A 14252-nucleotide genomic window follows, 5' to 3' on the forward strand; every position below is an offset into this window, starting at 1 on the left:
GGTCCCCCATGCAGGTACAGGGGCCCAAGGACTTGGGCCATCTTCTACTGCCTTCCCAGGCCATAGCAGAGAGCTGGATCGGAAGTGGAGCAGCCAGGACTAGAACCAGCAGCCATATGGGATGCTGGCACAGCAGGCAGCAGTCTTACCCTCTATGCCACAGTGCCAACCCCCAGTTCATGGATTTCTAACTGCATTTTCATAGTTCCAATTACAGTAGAGTTATTACCTATAGGCTGGAACAAACTCAATATATCTAATGCTCACAAGGCAACAAGTAGAATCGCCTTGTTTGCTTGAATAAATACAAATATGTGTTTTAGAGCTTGAAAACCATAGGTCTTGCTCAACCTCATTTTTTGGAAGAAGTTTATAGAAATAATAAAATCATATTATTTTTGAGGGCTTATTTTTATTTTTTTGTCTTCTACCCAATAAAGTTTTAATATTTTGAGACAGATATCAAATTATAGAAGACTAATTTACTGAAGAATGGAAAGCAGGGGCCAGCGTAGCGGGCTAAGCCTCCGCCTGAGGCACCAGTACCCTACATGGGCGTTGGTTCATGTCCCAGCTGCTCTTCTTCTGATCCTGTTTATAGCCTGGGAGACCAGTGGAAGATGGCTCAAGTGCTTGGGCCCTGGCATCCACGTGGGAGACCTGGAAGCTCTTGGGTCCTGGTTTTGGATTGGCTCAGCTCTGACCGTTTTAGCCACTTGGGGAGTGAACCAGCAGCTGAAAGATTTTTCTGTCTGCCTCTCAAGTGAATAAATAAAATCTTAAAAAAAAAAAAAGGAATTGAAAGCCATGAATAACAGGGTCCTCATTCATATGAGTAGCTTAGTAAGGATTATATTAATATTTCTGTACCGGTTCAGTATAAAATAAGGAACAACTGATGCCAAAAACTATATGTTAAGTACTGTTTAAGGGGACATTATTGTTTGTGAAAAATGAAACTAAATGATAAGTTTATGGGGCCACCATTGTGGAGTAGCAGGTTAAGCCCCAGTCTCTTTCCTCCCACCCTACTCCTCTGTAACTCTGCTTTTCAAATAAATAAATTAATACTTAAAAAAAAATGAAGTTTTACTATTAAAACGCTATGAATCACAAAACCTTGAGCTTTAAAAAATTTTACATGCTGGCCGGTGCCGTGGCTTAACAGGCTAATCCTCCGCCTTGCGGCGCCGGCACACCGGGTTCTAGTCCCGGTTGGGGCGCTGGATTCTATCCCGGTTGCCCCTCTTCCAGGCCAGCTCTCTGCTATGGCCCGGGAGTGCAGTGGAGGATGGCCCAAGTCCTTGGGCCCTGCATCCGCATGGGAGACCAGGAGAAGCACCTGGCTCCTGGCTTCGGATCAGCGAGATGCGCCGGCCGCGGCGGCCATTGGAGGGTGAACCAGCGGCAAAAAGGAAGACCTTTCTCTCTGTCTCTCTCTCTCACTATCCACTCTGCCTGTCAAAAAAAAAAAAAAAAAAAAAAAAATTTACATGCAAAATTTTTTTAATCAAGTACTACTACTGAAGCAATGTGAATTTATTAATAGAATAATAAAAGAAATAAGTCCTAAACCTTAACAGTAATTTATAAACATTAGGAGAGTAAAATTTAAATTTTCTAATAGAATCAATTAGGAATAATAGTGCTAAAGCTCATATTGACAATGTTTCAACAGATAATATTACTTAATAATTTTCTAGTCTTTATATTTCTAATCTTAGATTGCTTATTTTCTATTCAACATTATTTAATCCTGATAAAGGATGTGGCTGAGAGGAATTAAAGTTATCAGCTAAAATAAGGTTTTCTTAATGATTTATATAACATCTCAAATAACTGAAAAATGTAATATCTTGTTTTTGCAACATTTCATTGAAAAATATTTTTAAAAACTTTAACAATTTAAAATTGACTTTTAGTTTATTAACAAACTAATATAAGGGCATTTCAAATAAAATCATCAGTAATTTAATATTTCAAAGGCCATACTTGCAGTTTTACTTAAATACCTGTTCTTTATAAATGTATTATGACTTCCTACAATGAGGAATTAAGAATTGCTGCTTTCGGACATCACAATGGTTTTGAAATTAATTTAACTTGTATATAACATAGAAATACCAACATTACAAAAACATACTAAGAAATTTTGGGGGCCGGCGTTGTGGCCTAGCGGGTAAAGACACCACCACCGGCAGTGCCAGCATCCCATATGGCCACCAATTTGAGTCCCAGTTGCTCCACTTCTGATCCAGCTCTCTGCAATGGCCTGGGAAAGCAACAAAAGACTGCCCAAATCTTTGGGCTCCTGCATCCAAATGGGAGACCCGGAAGAAGCTCCTGGCTCCTAGCTTCAGATTGGCCCAGTTCCAGCCATTGCAGTCATTTGGGAAGTGAATCAGCAGATGGAAGACCTTTCTCTCTGTCTCTCCCTCTCTCTGTCTGTAACTCTTATCTCTCAAATAAATAATTTTTTAAAAAATCTTAGGGAAAAAAAAAATACTTTACTTGAGATCAGACTATAATGATAGCAATCATAATAAAGACTGGAATTAATTAACCCAGAAATGAAATAATAAAATATGAAATTAAACTATTTTAAGCATTTAACAGGATACATACCCTTCCCATCTCAAATTCTCGACAAGCCATTACAATGATCTAAAAAATAAGTAAGGTGATGAGCAGAATGAAGAAGGTATCAGTTAAACACAAAACTACATTTTTAAATGAAAAACAAATTTCAAGAACTACTTTTTACTTTGAGCGAAAAGTACAGTTGACTTGTATAAAGAAGTAGTTTTAATATTAACATTTAATATTAGCCAGGAGTTAAGAAACAATTAAAATTATACCTTCCAAACAAAGGCTACTTATACATCATCAAATAAAATTGGCTCAGATTGGGGCAGGCATTGTGGCATAGCAGATAAAGCTGCTTCCTGTGATGCCAGGACCTAATTGGGCACCAGATCAAGTGCTTGGGCCCCTACCAACCATGTGGGAGGTGGAGAACAAGCTCCTGACTCCTGACTCCAGCCTGGCTCAATCCCAGCCTCAGTGAACTATTCACTGAAGAGTGAACCAGGGAATAGAAGATCCCTCTGTCTGTCTCTCCCTATAACTCTTTCAGTAAATAAATAATCTTTAAAATGTTTTCCTCCCCAACATCTTATAATGCAAACTTTCAAACTTGTAACAAAACTTAAAAAGAACTTTAAACACTAGAGTTTATCATCTACATTCTACTATTAACATTTCACTATAATTGTTTTATCACGTATCTATCCCTCTCAATCCATCTTATTAAAAATGCATTTCAAAGTCAACTGCAGACATCAGAATATTCTCCCCTGAATACTTCAGCCCATATATAATTACCTGAAACTCTGTAATTTTTATATTGTACATATACTTTTTCCTTGAGGTAAATTTTACATAGGATAAAATGCACAGACCCTAAGTGAACATTCTCCATGTTTTATCAAATATATACATTCATGCAACCCAAACCCTACCAGAAAAAGAACGTTCCTATCACCCAAAAAGTTTTTTGATGCCCTTTCCTCAATTTCCAAGTTAAGTCTAGTTTTAAAATAAAATAACAGCAAATCCCAAGGACTTGAAATTCTTTCTTGTTTTACTAATCTTTCAAAGACTAACAGGGGGTGCCAAAGCTTTAGAATTATTATAATTCTATAGAGAAGGTCCTTTATAAAGAATGTCAACTATATTACTGATTTTCCACATCTACACAATCGAAATCATCACCAGAGCAAAAAGCATTATAAACAGTAGTGCAAGGTGGCTCTCTGCAGAATGCTCGTTTATTTCCCAGCTTCCAAACCTAAGGGCACACCAATTCCCTTCACCCAACAGAACACAGGGGAACTAAAATGCCAGTGGCCTGACATACTTCTAACTGAATGGGCTTCAGCAGCCAAGGGTGACCGGGGCTGTCTGCAAATCCTCTTACACTTTAACAATTTACAGTTATGTGCTTAGATATATTTTTGCTGGGAAGAAGGACTAAAATGGGCCTCTAATTAAGAACATGAGTGTACTATCAAGGATTATGCTGACCTATGAAAGTATGAATCATTTTATGCCTTCTGTAAGTTATTTTGTATTTGACTTGATAGTTAATAACTTAAATTATCACACCCTCTTATAATTTAACATATCTTATAGCTAAAAAGTTCTCTCATTTCCTATTCATGTAAAATGTCTTATGTCACTACACATAGTACTTCTTAAGACATATTATAAAAAATAAATTACTTACTACAACATTGTACTCCCATATCATCCTCCAAAAATCTATTACTGTATTTGCTAAAGGTCCTTGAGTTGCCACATATGCTTTCGGCCCATAGACACCCTAAAATGATTAAAAGCAAATTTCACATTTATTATGATTATAAAAATATTTCATTACTTAAAGACATCAAATTTTATTGGTATTATTATTGTTTCATCTAATGCATTTCTGGGGCTGGCACCATGGTGTAGCAGGTAATGACGCCGCCTGGTTGACATCCCAGCTGCTCCACTTTTGATCCAACTCCCTGGAATGGCCTGGGAAAAGCAGCAGAAGATGGTCCTAGTGTTTGCCACCCATGTGGGAGACTCAGATGAAGCTAGAAGGCTCCTGGCTTTGGCCTGGCTCAACCCTTGGTCATTATGGCTATTTGGGGAGTGAATCAGCAGTCAGTTTCTCTCTCTTCCCCTCTTTCGAATACATCTTTTTTTTTTTTTTTTTAAAGCATTTCTAATATTTTTTAATAGTCAAAAGCATGACAAAATATATTCAATTCATTTTAACTTCTGTGTGTTTATTAGACACGGTACGCAGAATTGGTAAAAAAGATAGCCTTATAGTAATCAATGATTATTATTTGCCTAGGAATTTAAAACAAAATCCCCAATACCTAGTCAACAAGCTAACTGTAGCAGAAATGTAAGCACACATTTTGACTTTATTTTTAAAGATTTATTTTTATCTATTTGAAAGGCAGAGTTACAGAGAGAAAGGGAGTGACAGAGAGAGGTCTTCCATCTGGTGGTTTACCCTGACACATGGCCGCAATGGCCAGGGTTGGATAAGGTTGAAGCCAGGAGTTAGGAGCTTCTTCCAGGTCTCCCACGCAGGTGTAGGGGTCCAAGCACCTGGACCATCTTCTACTGCTTTCTCAGGCCATCAGCAGGGAGCTGGATCAGAAGTGGAGCAGCCGGGACTTGCACTGGTACTCATATGGGATGCTGGCAAACAGGCAGATGCTTAACCTATGCCACAGTGCCAGTCCTGTCAGTTTTCTTAATAAGAACATTCCAGTTCAATACCAGACATACGGGGAGTAAGATGTCTGGAAATAAATGCTAAGTTCTCTGTTCAGTAGTAAGATCCAGTTCCTGTTGATCAGCATTGGTCAGGGAACACACCCCTCTCATGCTTTGAGCCCCACCCTCTTTTTTAAAAAAAAAAGATTTAATTTATTTGAAAAGCAGAGTGACATGGTGATTCGGAAGAAGTGAGCAGGTGGGACTCGAACGGGCGCCCCTGTGGGATGCTGGCACTGTGGGTGGAGGCTTAACCTCTCTGACTCCATACTTTGACTTTAAAACAATAGTAAAACTTAACAGTTTGTTCTTAGCTAGTTTTTTCCATAGCTTCCTTCAATTATTTATTCAATTTACAAGGGCTTATTGAGTACCAGCTGTGTAACTTTCAATAAGCTTGAGCATATACCAAACAGAATACCTGACCAAAACACTAAACTTGCATATAATTCAATCATACAATGAAGCTGTGTCATTAAGTAGAATTTAAAACCAGAGCTTATTTGGGAGGGGCAGGTGTTTGGCTTAGTGGTTAAGATGCCCGCATCCCATATTAGAATGCTAGGTTAGATTTCTTGCTACAGCTCCCAAACCTAGCTTCTTGCTGCAATCCTACGGGGCGGTACTGATGGCTTGAATACTTGGGTCCTGCCACCCTGACCTGGGAAATCCCAGCCCTGGCTGTTGCAGGCATCTGAGGAGTGAACCAGCAGACAGGAGCCCTCTTTTCTCTCCCTTTTAAATTAATTAAGAACAAAAACTAGACATAAGTTCTCATAAGAGAATATGAACACTGAAAACATCTGAAACAGTAAATTACATTTTTTTAATATAAAATTTATACTTTACCTAAATTTTTAAAAAACTATATTTTGTTGGAAAAGTTTTATCTGAAATCATGACTATTCAGTGTTGACAAAGATAATATTATCAACTTTTACACTTACAATTTTTGACAAAATATTTTATTGAAATATTTATAAATACAGTCTATAAAAGTGAATATTAAACTATCATGACTAGAAAGATTGAAAAACAGGGGGCTGGTGCTGTGGCACAGCGGGTAAAGCCGTTGCCTGCAGTGCCTGCATCCCATATGGGTAGTGGCTCAAGTCCTGGATGCTCCACTTCTGATCCAGCTCTGTACTATGGCATGGGAAAGCAGTACAAGATGGCCCAAGTCTCTGAGCCCCTGCACCAGCATGGGAGACCCAGAAGAAGCTCCTGGCTCCTGGCTTCAAATCAGCACAGCTCCAGCCATTGTGACCAACTGGGGAATGAAGCAGTGGATGGAAGACCTCTCTCTCCCTCTCTGTGTAACTTTGATTTTCAAATAAAATAAATAAATTAAAGAAAAAAGACTGAAAAACAGAATAGCTAATGGAACAAATTAAAGCTATGTAAACTCAATTAAGTGGTAGTTTGCATTTATCTTTTTATTGATGGTGATACAAAAACCTGACTGCTTTTAATCAATGGGTAGCCAACCATGGGCTTGTATTACCACTTGAAACAGTGACAGGTGCCATACATTCTCAATCTAAGTTTGTGTACCATAATTTCAAATCAGCATTATTAGTAATTAGTAATTCCAGTTGTGATAATTTACCTTAAGAAATTATTCAAAACAACAAATTCACTGCAATATTATTATCAAGAAAAACTGGAAAACATCTATATGGTTCGACAACAGGAAATGAACTGGTACATTTTTGTATCTTAACAAAAAGGGATAGCTGTGATGATGGTTTAGGAACAGGTAAAGTGTTTTTAAGCCTTCAATACAAAAGAAACAAAACAGAAAACCTTACCTTTGCTGTCTTAAAAGTAAGCAAAAATTATTTGCCCGCACAAATAAGCAGGTTAGAAGGAACTTACATGAAAATTTGCCAGGGAAGTGATTTTATTTTTATTTATTTTGCTGGTAGAACCATATTTGAGTGATTTTAAAGGTTTTAATAAAACTGATATGCAGAACACACTTACTATGGCAGAGAAACACTATTTAAAGTGTATACATACCTTAATAAAATTTGCATTGATGTAGTCTGAATCTTGAGAAGGAGTTTTTAAAGTTAACTTAACTCGGCTATGATCAACTAAAAGAAAAAAAAGATTTTATAAATTATGGTTAGCTGACATTTTCCCTAATGTAGCATGAAAATAAATAGATGACTGAAATATTTTCTTTGACTAATGAAAATGGGGGAGGAGGCAGGTACTTGGCATGGGGGTTAAGATGATGCTTGGTACATGTTTATTCCATATTGCAGTGCCTGGGTTCAAGTCTCCTTTCCACTTCTGATTCTAGTTCCCTGCTAATGGGCACCACGGAAAACAGCAGGTGATGAATCAATTGCATTCAGAATCATCTCTAGGACTCCTTTAAAATATAAATTCCTGAGCATCATTCCAGATTTACTACAGCAAAGTCTAGGGTTTAAGTCTCTTCAGCTTTTAACAAGCATATCAAGTGATGGATACATACTGACCATTAATAAATTTCACAAGAAACTATAAAAATTAAGTAACATATGACAACTTAATGAAGATGGCATATAAAAAGTGCTCTATGATATTTATTATTAGGTAAGGCCAAATTAGGGTAAAAATATTTACAATAATAGTTTATAAAATATAAATTTTATTATAACTTTATGAGGTATATTTTCCATTTTTTAAAAGGAGAAATATATGCATGATTAAAAAAATTAGACCTGAAAGTACAAAATTAAAATTAAGTCTTAGGGCCGGTTCTGTGGCATAGTGGGTAAAACTGCCACCTGCAGTGCTGGCATCCCATATGGACACCAGTTCAAGTCCCCACTGCTCCACTTCCAATCCAGCTCCCTGCTAATGTGGCTGGGATAGCAGCAGAAGATGGCCCAAGTCCTTGAGTCCCTGAACTCGCCTGAGAGATCTGGAAGAAGGTCCTGGCTCCTGACTTAGAAACAGCCCAGCTCCGGCCACTGAGGCCATTTGGGGAGTGAACCAGCAAATGGAAGACCTCTCTCTCTGCCTCTGCATCTCTAGCTCTGCCTTTCAAATAAATAAATCTTAAAAAAAAACCAAAAAAAAAAAACCAGGTCTTTCCTTGCCCTTCAATTCCTGGGCTTTCTTTGCTAGCACATTATTATTAAGGTTCTTCTTTTCCTTTCAAATGTAATTTGTATACTTTGAAAAACCACACAAATGCAATCATACTATAATATTCTGTACCTTGGTACTTTTCAATGAATAATATACACTGAAATACTTCCCAGAGCATTTATAGATCTACCTTATTCATTTTAATGTAACAGGGTATCACATTATGTGGATATTTATTTTTAACATGATATCCTACTATTAAAAACACTACTACAGTGAATACTGCTGTACATGGATCTGTTACCTGTGCTGCTATTGGGTAAATTCCTAACAGAAGAATTGCTTCTTGCATTCTAAAAGGCATATAACAAATTATACGAAGTATTAATTAATAAGAATGACTAGATATTTTCAGATTCTTAGAGCACTGACAGCCTAAAATAAAAATACTTTGGTTTGTATTTCTTGTATTACACAGTTACACATTATTTATTGGTTATTCATACTTCTTTTTACATAAAATACTTTGTTTTTCCCCATTTTTCCATGTCAATTGTTTCTTACTGCTTTCTATGAAATCTATGTAAAAAACAGAAAATCATAGATAATTCCAAAACAGTTCCCCCCTCAGGCTGTGATTTTTAAAGATTTTTTATCTAGAACTTATAGTCTCTTTTAATAGATAAAAGATCTTGTGAGTGACTTTTTCTTATGAATGGAATGAGGTATAAATTTTTGGTAAGAACATCACAGAAGGATGATGATTTCTTAGTATAACAAATCAAGGGATTCATAGTCCCATATGTTTTACTATCTGTGATGCTCACTTGATTTATTATGGTACCAGCTAGTGGCTGCACTATAAAATTATCTTTTCCATTATACTTGGTAAATATTTGGTGGGAAATACTCTAAGAGCATGAAATCCTGAAGCAGTAGACTTGCTTAATACTGTCTCTGGACCATAATGTATAACATGTAAAATGCCATCATCATTATTGTATTATGATCCTTTTTAATATATGGACAATGAATGCTAAAGGCAATTAGAATTTAAAAAAGACAAATACAGAAATGATAATAGATATAAACAAACTTCTTAGTCAACTCCTGAAGCACAACCAATAACTTATTTTTCAATGGTTCAAATTTTATACACAATATTAGGGTACAAGCTGATTTTTTTTTTTAAGATTTATTTATTTAAAAGGCAGAGTTACAGAGACAGAGGCAGAGAGAGAGAGACAGGTCTTCCATCCACTGGTTCACCCCCCAAAATGGCTGCAGCAGCCAGAGCTGGGCCAACCTGAAGCCAGGAGCTTCTTCCACGTGTTCCATGACGCTGCAGGGCCCCAAGGATTTGAGTCATCTTCTATTGCTTTCCCAGGCCATACTACAGTACAGAGCTAGACAGGAAGTGGACTCGAACCGGTGCCTACATGGGATGCCGTTACTGCAGGTGGTAGCTTTAAACACCACAGCACAGGCCCCCCAAGTCTGCTGATTTAATTATTTTTCATGAAGTCTTTTTTGAGAGTTTATGGGCAGACACATAAGAAAAGCATATGGGGCTCTGATGAAAATCACTTATCTCTGGGGCCGGCGCTGTGGTGCAGCAGGTTAACACCCTGGCCTGAAGCGCTGGCATCCCATATGGGCATCAGTTCTAGTCCCGGCTGCTCCACTTCTGATCCAACTCTCTGCTATGGCCTGGAAAGTAGTAGAAGATGGTCCAAGTCCTTGGGCCCACACACTCACGTGGGAGACTCAGAATAAGCTCCTGGTTTCGGATCTGCACAGCTCTGGCCGTTGCAGTCATCTGGGGAGTGAACCATTGGATGGAAGACCTCTCTCTCTCTCTGTTTCTCCTCTCTCTGTGTAACTCTGACTTTCAAATAAATAAATATTTAAAAAAAAAATCACTTATCTCCTGAACATGTTTACAGGAGAGAAAACGTTTACAAGTCTACCAATGCTCTGTCATTATTTTATTCATTCTGTACAAATCTCTCGATCTACATTTAAAAAAAGTGCTAAGCTTCTTGTAATGAGACTACCCAGCAGTAAGATAACGAGATTAAGTAACTATACCAAGCTTCTCTTGCTATGTTTGGTGGGGTAAACGGTCACAATTAATTATCCTCATTCCTATGGCATGTTAGCCTCTACTCAAAGCATCTCAAAGGCAAAATACAACAGTAGGTTTACTATTGAGTCCTCAGTAAATGTTTCTGGGGATTGTGAATCCAAATGACAACAGTGGCTCCCAAATGATAGTTAAGATCGGTGATAAGGCTGGCTACCTGTAGGTTAGGAATTTTTTTTTCTTTATCAAGACATTTATTTAAAAGGAAGAGTTATAGAGAGGAGGAAGAGACAGGGAGAGAGAGGCGAGAGAGGAGAGAGAGAATTTCCCCATCCATGGTTGACTCCCTAAATGGCTGCAACGGCTGGGGCTGTGCCAGGTGGAAACAAGGAGCCAGGAGCTTCTTTCAGGTCTCCCAGGTGGGCGCAGGGGTCCAAACACTTGGGTCATCTTCCACTGCTTTTCCCAGGCCACTAGTAGGGAGCTGGATGGGAAATGGAGCTGCTGGGACACGAAAACAGTACCAATACAGGATGCCAGTGTTGCAAATGGCGGCTTAATTGCTACACCACAGTGCCGATCCATCAGAATTTTTTTTTAATTTCTGGTGCTGCTGTTGTGGTGTATCAGGTTAAGCTGCCATCTAAGATGCTGGTATACCATATGGGCACTGGTTCTGGACCAGGCTGCTCCACTTCTGATTCAGCTCCCTGCTAACGTGCCTGGGAAAGCAGTGGAAAACAGCCCAAGCACTTGGGCCTCTCACCCATGTGGGAGACATGATAAAGCTCCTGGCTTTGGCCTGGCACAGTCCTGGCCATTCTGACCAGCTGGGGAGTGAGACCTGTCTGTCTCTCCCTCTTTCTCTGTAACTCTTTCAAATAAATAAATTAAAATCTCGAAAAAAGAAAAATTTCCAAGATGAAAACTTTAAACATACAAACTAGAAAATAGTATAATGAATTCTCATGTAGTCATTATTCAGTTTCAGTAAATATCAGCATTTTGCCATCTTTTTTTCATCTAACCCTAAGCACTCAACAGTTAGGGGGACTTGGGAAAAAATTAAAATACAAGATTTCTAGTGTTGTATATTTTTTAGTAGGTTTGATGCAGTAAATTAAAAATGGAGAACAGAAATGCCTTTGTTTATATTCCTGGACCAGGCATTTGGTATAGCAGTGAAGTGGCTGAGTAAGACACCCGTGTCCCATAGAGGAGTGCCTGGTTCCTGACCAGCTTCCTGCTAGTGCAGACCTTGGAAGGCAGTAGTCATAGCACAAGGGGCTGGATTTCTGCCATCCACCATAGGATGGACTGGATTGAGTTCCTGGCTCCTGACTTTGACACAGCCTGGCCCAGGCCCAGTTTTTTTCCCCCCTAGGGAACACATCTGCATTTATTCATATGCAAATACATTTAAAAGAGCCAGTGAAAGTGGCATAACCAACTCTGGGAAACGCTAACTATAGGACAGAATGGACACTGGTGCCAATATGCCTCTCCAATCAGCTTGAAGGTTACATGGCTTCCCAGGTAGGCTTAATGGGCCTGGGCCACATCCAGGAGTTGCTTACCTGACTGGCAGAAGGCAGGGGTAGGGAGAAATGTGTCTGGGCTTAGCTAACTGCTGAGATCACCCACACCTCCCCCATTCTGTTTTAGGGTGAGCATAACCCTGCTTAGCGTGGCGCAGTAACATGCTGCAACCCACAATAAGCTTTGGGTTAAATTGAAGGGCAATAGCATGGGGATTAAAGGCAAGGAGGGAAAAGAAGGGCAAGGGGAAAAAAGGCTAGGCCCACCATGTTTCATGCCTTACTGACTGGCAGGTGGGCGAACAGATGTGGCCAGGCAGGGGCATGAGATCACACAGGGGACATGGTGAAGGCGTGGTCTTCCAGCTCACAAACCTGATCCTAAATACCTGCCTAGATCATTCCCCTTTCAGAGACTCCTTTCCGTTAATCCTAGGGAGCGTTGAGGGGCGCAGAATCATTTTTTCTTCCATGGCTACTTCCTGCTTATGAGGGGAGTAGTGCTGGCCTCACCAGGCCCAGCTTTTATGGGCATTTGGAGAGTGAGTCAGCAGACTCTAGAGCTCTCTGTTCTTAAATTAAAAACAAAAACAAAATAGAATATGGTAAAATTTAAAGTTATTATTCTGTTTTTAAAAAATGAAATTCCTCATTTAAATTCTGAAGCAAATTTTATAGTCTATTAACTTATACTATCCAGTCACAGTATATTATTGTGCTTATAAATACATCAAGCAATACATCAAATGTATTTTAATATTCTTCATAGGGGCCAGTGTTGTGATGTAGGGGGTTGGGCTGCTGCCTGTGATACTGACATCCCAAATGGGTACGGATTCAGGACTCAGCTGCTCTGCTTCTGATCCAGCTCCCTGCTAATGTTCCTGGGAAGGTGGGGGAGGATGGCACAGGTGCTTGGGCCATTGCATCTATATGGGACACCTGGAGGGGTCTCCTGGCTCTGGCCTGATCCTGTAGCAGACTTTGGGAGTGAACCAGCAGATGAACAGTCTCTTGTATCTCTCCATCTCTCTTTGTACCTCTGCCTTTCAAATAAATAAATAAATCTTCTAAACAATATTTAGGGACTGGCACTGTGGTGTAGTAGGCTAAGCCTCCGCCTGCGGTGCCAGCATCCCATTGGGGCACAGGTTCATGTCCCTGCCTCTCCACATCCAATCCAGCTCCCTGCTGGTGGCCTGGGAAAGCAGTGGAAGATGGCCCAAGTGCTTGGGCCCCTGCACTCCTGCACCACATGGAAGACCAAGAAGAGGTTCCTGGCTTCAGATTGGCCCAGCTTGGCTGTTGCGAGCATTTGGGGGGTGAAACAGCAGATGGAAGACCTCTCTCTCTCTGCAGCTCTGCCTTTCAAATAAATAAATCTTTTTTAAAAAAATGATTGAGGGCCGGTGCCACGGCCTAGTCCCAGCTGCTCCTCTTCCAGTCCAGCTCTCTGCTGTGGCCCAGGAGTGCAGTGGAGGATGGCCCAAGTGTTTGGGCCCCACACCCGCATGGGAGACCAGAAAGAAGCACCTGGCTCCTGGCTTCAGGAGCACAGCGCCGGCCGTCATGGCCATTTGGGGAGTGAATCAACAGAAGGAAGATCTTTCTCTCTGTCTCTCTCTCTCACTATCTATAACTCTACCTGTCAAAAAAAAAAAAAAAGAATGAGAGTTGAGGAAATTGTGTCAAAGAATGTAGATACTTTAAAGAGAAAGACTATTTACAGTGTTAAAGCAGGTATGAGGTTACGTTTTTGTATTATAAAATGGGACACAGTTAAGTATGCTTTTACAATTACAGTTATTTTTTGAGGGAACTCTGCTAACTAAAAATGTAATAATATTATTATTAGTTGTAATGCTATCAGTCTAAGACATGCTCAGAGATACTGCAGAGACCAGCAGACACACAGGCACTTGAGTCATCTTATGTTTCATTTCTTTCATGTATATTTAATGATAACAGATACCAAGTATTTACAGCATACTTTACAAAAATGTATTCAATTTTTATACCATTTTATTTTAATAAAATAACTTTTTTCAACATAGTCTACAAAATATCACTGGATTTTCAGTATTTATTATAACTATAACTTAGTTTTTTATAACTAGTAACTTAGTATTAGAGAAACTGTGATGCTTAAAGGAAACTGCCCCCCAACAAAACGACAAAAATTACTATCAGAAGGA

At 39.2% G+C, this 14252-nt stretch overlaps 1 protein-coding gene across 1 annotated transcript in view; it reads right to left on the reverse strand.

Moving 5' to 3' along the window:
- PTPN12 (protein tyrosine phosphatase non-receptor type 12) overlaps positions 1-14252 on the reverse strand; it is a 100211-nt gene that overhangs the window by 47001 nt on the left and 38958 nt on the right. Inside the window, exons 3-5 of the mRNA XM_062211461.1 lie at positions 7366-7442; positions 4289-4384; positions 2626-2664 (exon numbers count right to left, since the gene is read on the reverse strand). Coding sequence (XP_062067445.1) covers positions 2626-2664; positions 4289-4384; positions 7366-7442 — 212 coding nt within the window. The remainder of the gene's footprint in view (positions 1-2625; positions 2665-4288; positions 4385-7365; positions 7443-14252) is intronic.

This window comes from Lepus europaeus, chromosome 1, assembly GCF_033115175.1.
Source record: "Lepus europaeus isolate LE1 chromosome 1, mLepTim1.pri, whole genome shotgun sequence".
Taxonomy (NCBI): domain Eukaryota; kingdom Metazoa; phylum Chordata; class Mammalia; order Lagomorpha; family Leporidae; genus Lepus; species Lepus europaeus.